Consider the following 6,741-nt stretch of genomic DNA (forward strand, 5'->3'; position numbering starts at 1 on the left):
CTAAGGTATCCCATACTACCGAAGAGCATATGACATCTAGTGTTATCCTAGATTGACTCGCCGCTTCCGGATACATAGCAACGCGTCACTCTTTATGGGTTTTCTACAAATCTTTACTGGTAAACAAAATAATTTATTTTGTATATAATATATCATTTCTTTTAATCGAAAATACAAACAAATCTGGTAGTGCCCTCCAGTGACAGTTATCTGTCATATCCATCCATCAACCATCTCATCCCTCTATCTATCTATCACGTTTTACGTGGCATGGCCACTACGTAGAACTGGAGGCACTGTCCCATCAATCAGTCGAGAACATACGTTCTCTCTATCCATCCATCAATTAAATCGATCAATCTATCATCTAATTTCCTACATATCTATTAAAGTAATTTTACTTTTAAAGTAATTCGAAATCCATAAAGCATCAACCAATTCCATTCGATGGTTTTGGTTGAGTCGAGAGACTCGAAAACAAAGATAAAACCATAAGACATAAAACTGAAAATCTATGCAAATTTAACTAAGTGTTGAAAAATATTTTTTTAAAGTCGAAATTGAAAACGAACTATTTATTTATTTATTAAAGAACTTAAAGTAATACTTAATTGTTTTTAATGAAATAAATGTAGGAAATGGGTATACATACTATATGGAAGCAACACAAAACAAATTAGAACCAAACTCAACATTCGGATACTTTTCCGAATTGCTGATTTTTCGTCGAAACTCGACCAAAATCGATCCAAATATCATATTAACTATAAAATAATTATATTACATCAAATGAACTAAAACCAATCATAAATAAGCATGTAAACATGATTCAAATCGTTCAAATATGTATAAACTTAATGAAATAATCGATTTATCAACAATCATATGGATTTTCTATGAAATTATCGCATAACTAGAAGGTAGAAGGGAAGGCAACCTACTTCAAGCTAATTTCAACGGTTGAACGAACTTTAAAATCGCCTCCGGCCAATCTCCAAAATTTTCTTCCGGCGAAAATCGGATTTCTTTGCGTCCACGCGTAACCCTCGGCGAGAGGAACAACTTTCCTTCTTGCGCCTAAGCTCGGATCGTTCTCGTTTGGCGTAGATCTGAGTTTCAAATATTGAAGGAAAAGGGTTGAGATTTGTTTGGAGAGGAGAATAAGAAAAATCTGATTTTTCTAATAGAATTTAGATATTTATATCACTTAAGTTGGGACATACTTGTCATTTTGGGAATTATTTTTCCCGAATGCCGAATTGGACAAACTTATACTCTATTTTTGGTGATTTTTCGACACGAATCTAATAGTATGATCGGTTTCCTCAATTACGTCTCTAAGGTGTCGTTTACCTATTGGAAAATATCAAATGCGAAACTCGAGGATTTGATAACTTTTAAATCAATGCACGGATCTAAAATTCTTTCCTCGAGATACATTTTAGGATTTCAGGTCATTACATCCTCCTCCCCTTAATAAGAATTTCGTCCTCGAAATTAAACATACCTCAATCGAAGAATAATTCTGGAAATTGAGCACGCATCTCCGTTCTTTCTCCCAAGTCGCTTCCTCGACATTGTGATGTCTCCAAAGCACCTTAACCAACGGAATAGCTCGTGACCTCAACATTTTCTCTTTACGGTAAAGAATCTGTACTGGCCCCTCTTCATACGATATGTCTTCCTCTAGATTCAAGGACTGCCAGTCAATAACGTGGGATGGGTCCGGTTCATACTTTCTCAACATCGATATATGAAATACGTTATGAACCCTTTCTAACTGAGCAGGTAAAGCCAACTTGTATGCAACCGTGCCAACTCTGTCTATGATCTCAAACGGTCCTACATACCTCGGCTTTAGTTTACCCTTAATCCCAAACCTACTGATTCCTCTTCTAGGAGAAACCTTCAAGAATACAAAATCACCGATCACGAACTCTAATGGTCGTCGACGATGATCTGCATAACTTTTCTGCCTGCTCTGTGCTACCCGCAACCTTTCTCGAACTGTCTTAATCTTCTCAGTAGTCTCCAAGACGATGTCGGGTCCCAACAGAATACTATCTCCGACTTCTGCCCAACAATTTGGCGATCTGTGGGTCTGCCATATAACGCTTCAAACGGTGCCATGCCTATACTAGATTGGTAACTATTGTTATAGGCAAATTCAGCTATTGCCAAGTGATTCTTCCAGTTACCTCCAAAATCTAGTACACAAGCCCTCAACATGTCTTCCAATATCTGAATAACACGTTCTGACTGCCCATCAGTCTGTGGGTGGAATGCTGTACTCATCTCTTCAACTTCGTACCAAATGCAACTTGAAAACTCTGCCAGAATTGAGATGTAAAACGTGGATCCCTATCAGATACAAAAGAAACTGGGACTCCATGTAACTTCACAATCTCTGATACATAAATCCTGCTCAGCTTATCCACAGTGTAAGTCATCTTGATAGGTAGAAAATGAGCAGACTTAGTAAGTCTATCTACAACCACCCATACAGCATCATCATCCCATCACTGGCTTCGGCAACCCACTAACAAAATCCATAGTCACGTGCTCCCATTCCATTCTGGAATAGGAAGTGGTTGCAATAACCCTGCAGGTCTCCTATGCTCAGCCTTTACTTGCTGACATATCATACAACGACTCACATACTGGGCAATGTGCTTTTTCATTCCTGGCCACCAAAAATTTCTTTTCATGTCCTGATACATCTTGGTACTCCCTGGATGAATAGAAAAATGCGACTTATGGGCTTCATCCATTATGTCCTTCCTCAACAAGGCGTCGTGAGGAACCCAAAGTCTACTCTTGAACCGTATACTACCATCATCATGAATTCTCCAATCTGCTCACCAAAGTCCTCTGCTTTCTCCTGGTACCCTTCCAATTCCGTATCAATCTTCTGCGCTTCAATAACCCTTTCAACAATCTGGGGTTGTACTCTCATGTGCCTACATAGGATTTTTGCTCATCTGTTTCTGAGGGAATGTTGAATGCGTAAGCGGTTGCAGTTTCTAGCATTTTCCATTCCTCAATCTTTATGTGAGCAAACACCCCATCTTTCTTACGACTCAACGCATCTGCTACTACATTAGCCTTACCAGGATGGTAATGCAATGTAAAGTCATAGTCTTTCAGGTACTCCATCCATCGCCTCTGCCTCATTTAATTCCTTCTGCGAGAATAAATACTTGAGACTCTTGTGATCTGAATACACTTCAAGGTCTCCCCATACAAATAGTGTCTCCAAACCTTGAGTGCGTGCACTATAGCCGCCAACTCTAAATCATGGGTCGGATAGTTCTTCTCGTGGATCTTCAACTGTCTCGATGCGTAAGCAATTACCTGACCAACCTGCATTAATACACACCCAAGTCCCGTATGAGAAGCATCAGCATAAATGATATATTTCTCTCCTGGCTTAGGGACTATCAAAACGGGTGCCGTGGTTAGTCGAGTCTTCAACTCCTGGAATGCTGTTTCGCAACTATCGGTCCATTCAAACTTGACCCCTTTCTGAGTTAACTTCGTTAATGACGAAGCTATCTTCGAGAAGCCTTCTACAAACCTACGGTAGTATCCCGCAAGTCCAAGAAAACTCCTGATCTCAGTAACTGTAGTAGGCCTCTGCCAGTTCATAACCGCTTCAATCTTCGAAGGGTCCACCGATATCCCATTCTTGGAAACCACATGACCCAAGAACTTCACTTCATCTAACCAGAATTCGCACTTAGAGAATTTAGCATACAACTTCTCTTGGCGCAACCTGTGAAGTGTGACATTCAAATGATCCTCATGCTCAAATTCCGTCTTCGAATAGATCAAGATATCGTCAATGAAGACGATAATGAAGACATTCAAGAAATCCCAAAACACTCGCTGCATGAGATCCATAAACACCGCAGGTGCATTAGTCAAACCGAACGGCATTACTAGGTACTCAAAGTGCCCTAACCGAGTTCGGAATGCTGTCTTCGAAACATCCTCCTCTTTGATCCTCAACTGGTGGTATCCCGATCTTAGATCAATTTTTGAGAAGTACTTGGCACCTCTTAGTTGATCAAACAGATCATCAATCCTGGGGAGCGGATACTTGTTCTTTATCGTCACTTGGTTCAGTTTTCGATAGTCAATGCATAATCTCATTGACCCATCCTTCTTCTTTACGAACAAAACTGGAGCACCCCAAGGCGAGCTGCTCGGACGAATGAAACCCAAACCTGTCAACTCTTCCAATTGACTTTTTAGCTCCTTCATTTCTGCTGGGGCCATTCGATAAGGTGGAATCGATATGGGTCTAGTTCTTGGAATCAGTTCGATTGAGAAGTCAATCTTCCTGATTGGGGGTAACCCAGGTAACTCTGCAGGAAAGACATCGGAATAGTCGCATACTATTCGGATTGCTTCCACCTTTAGTGACTCTTCATTCATCTCACTAACGGTAGTATTCATGCTATACAAACTATCCCAATCAGTCCCATTCCTAGATGGTTCTATCACTCGGATTACACGATTCCGAATTCCCTTAAACTTGAATTTGAACTCTGGCTGTCCCGGCACACCAAACTTAACTGTCTTGGCATAACAATCTATAACCGCATGGTATGCAGCTAACCAGTCCATGCCTAAGATGATGTCGAAATCTCGAAGTTCTAAGACTATCAAGTTCAGTTCAAATGAACTATCTCCTATCTTGAGAATGCACGAGTTACACACTCGATGTGGCATTGTTTTGTTTCCCAGGGGAGTCATCAACGAAAGTGTCCTATTGGTGTCTGTTGTAGAAAGTTCTAACTTTTCTACCATGCTAGAAGATACAAATGAATGTGTGGAACCTGAATCCATCAATACATGTGCTAAACAGTTATATAACATAATTATACCTTCCACCACATCCTCTGAAGCTGTAGCGTCAGCTTGCGTCATAGCATAGACCCTAGCCTGAGTCATCGAATCACGGGTCTGCTGGGGGATTTTGGGGCACTGTCTCCTCAGATGTCCCAACTCTCCACACTCATAACATCTAATCGGCTCTCTACTGGCCTGACCCGTAGGTGCCCTCTGCGACGGTAGTGGAGGTCTAGCAGTCTGAACCTGAGGCCTCGAAGTCTGTCCCTGGCCTCTAGTCATCTGACTCTACGAACGAGTAGCCTGACCCCTGCCCTACACTGGTGCTACTGTCCTCTGTGGAAACTGGCCTGTAGATACTGGGGGTCGGAAACTGCTCTGACCCTGTGGTTGGCTGGTCCACTGTGCCCTGAACTACTGGGCCTGTAAATCATCTGTCTCTTGGCTGGTGGGGGTACCGTCCTCATCCCAACACTCTGCTCGTGAATGACCTCCTCTGCCCGCTCTAGCCTTTGGGCTCTTATGACCACTTCGAAGTAGCTAGTAACCTCGAAGGCTGCCATCCTACTCCTAAAAGTGACTTTCAACCCTCTAACAAACTTCTCTGCTTTCATCTGGTTGGTGGAAATCAGCTCGGGAGCATAACGAGCCAATTGGGTAAAGCGGGACTCATACTGGTCCACGGACATGTTACCTTGTGCCAACTTATCAAACTCCATCCTCTTTCTGTCCCGGGAGCTAGCGGGAACATACTTCTCTAAGAACATTTTCTGAAAGATCGTCCAGTTGTTCTGAATCTCCGGTTGGTAATTTTTCACCGAAGTCCACCAATGGGCTGCACCCCTCTGAAGCATAAAAGAGGCACATAGAACCTTCTGAGTGTCTGAACACTCCATAGTGCATAAGTATTTATCAGACTCCTCCAACCATTCTTCCGCCATTACGGGGTCCGCAACTCCATCAAAGCTGGGTGGCCTCATACTCCTATACTCTCTCAAAAGAGCACCCGCAAGACCCTGATATGGTGGTCGCACCAACTGCACATGTCTCGACACCTATGCTGGTGGAGGTGGGGGTATATCCTGATCAGGTGTGGAGTCAGGGGTGTGCTCCGGAGCAACCTCAGGTATATGTGCACCTGACTGGTTCTAGCCCCCTATCATCCCAGTCAACTGTCTCATCAAGACTGCCTGATCTTCTATCATTTTCATCTGCCTTTCTTGTATTCTTTCCTGGTTCTGAGACATCGCAGTTATGGCTTGCATCATCAATTCCATCTCTGTTGGTTGTCTAGCCTCAGATGTCCCTGCATCTGTGGGTTGGGGCCTCTTGCCTGGCCTACCTCTGCCTGCCATCTAATCAAATCTGCAATTGAATAATCTTTATAATTTCTCCAAATCAAAAAGACATTTCATCAAACTTTAGGCAGAGTACTAATTACACATCAAGCATTTATGCATTCAAACATATTCCATTTAATACTACTTAGTCCATTAATTCATCAAATACCTATTGTCTTATACTTCATATCCTTAAGGAATTTCCTATTATTCCTAATCCTATTTCCAATCTAGACTTCTAGACACAGAAGAGCTCTCGTCCCATCCGGAACTAATATTGAGCTCTGATACCACGCTGTCACGCCCCGAAATCCCAACACGAATCCCTATGATTCATCGGTTAGAATCTCGAGGTGTGAGGTAATCAATCACACAATCTGACAGAACATTCATAAATAATAATACTTATGAAAAGAAAATATACGCAGCGGAATAAACATTTAACTAACATCTATACGAGAGTCTAGAGTAAACAGAAGAAATCGACAAACACTGATATAAGTCAAGATCTTTAATCTCATAATTCATCAGGTTACAAAAATTT

General features: G+C 41.8%; 1 protein-coding gene across 1 annotated transcript; it reads right to left on the bottom strand.

Moving 5' to 3' along the window:
- Positions 1-5,183: 5,183 nt before the first annotated feature.
- On the bottom strand, positions 5,184-5,837 carry LOC147393142 (uncharacterized). The gene has a single exon (XM_086455063.1). It carries the CDS (start codon positions 5,835-5,837, stop codon positions 5,184-5,186), a length of 654 nt encoding a protein of 217 aa, XP_086311189.1.
- Positions 5,838-6,741: the final 904 nt, after the last annotated feature.

This window comes from Akebia trifoliata, chromosome 10 (genome assembly GCF_017979445.1).
Source record: "Akebia trifoliata isolate Shusen 1 chromosome 10, ASM1797944v1, whole genome shotgun sequence".
NCBI classification, from domain to species: Eukaryota; Viridiplantae; Streptophyta; class Magnoliopsida; order Ranunculales; family Lardizabalaceae; genus Akebia; species Akebia trifoliata.

Coding starts and splice junctions, on each gene's coding strand:
- LOC147393142 (XM_086455063.1), bottom strand. CDS start 5,837: ATGAGGCCACCCAGCTTTGATGGAGTTGCGGACCCCGTAATGGCGGAA.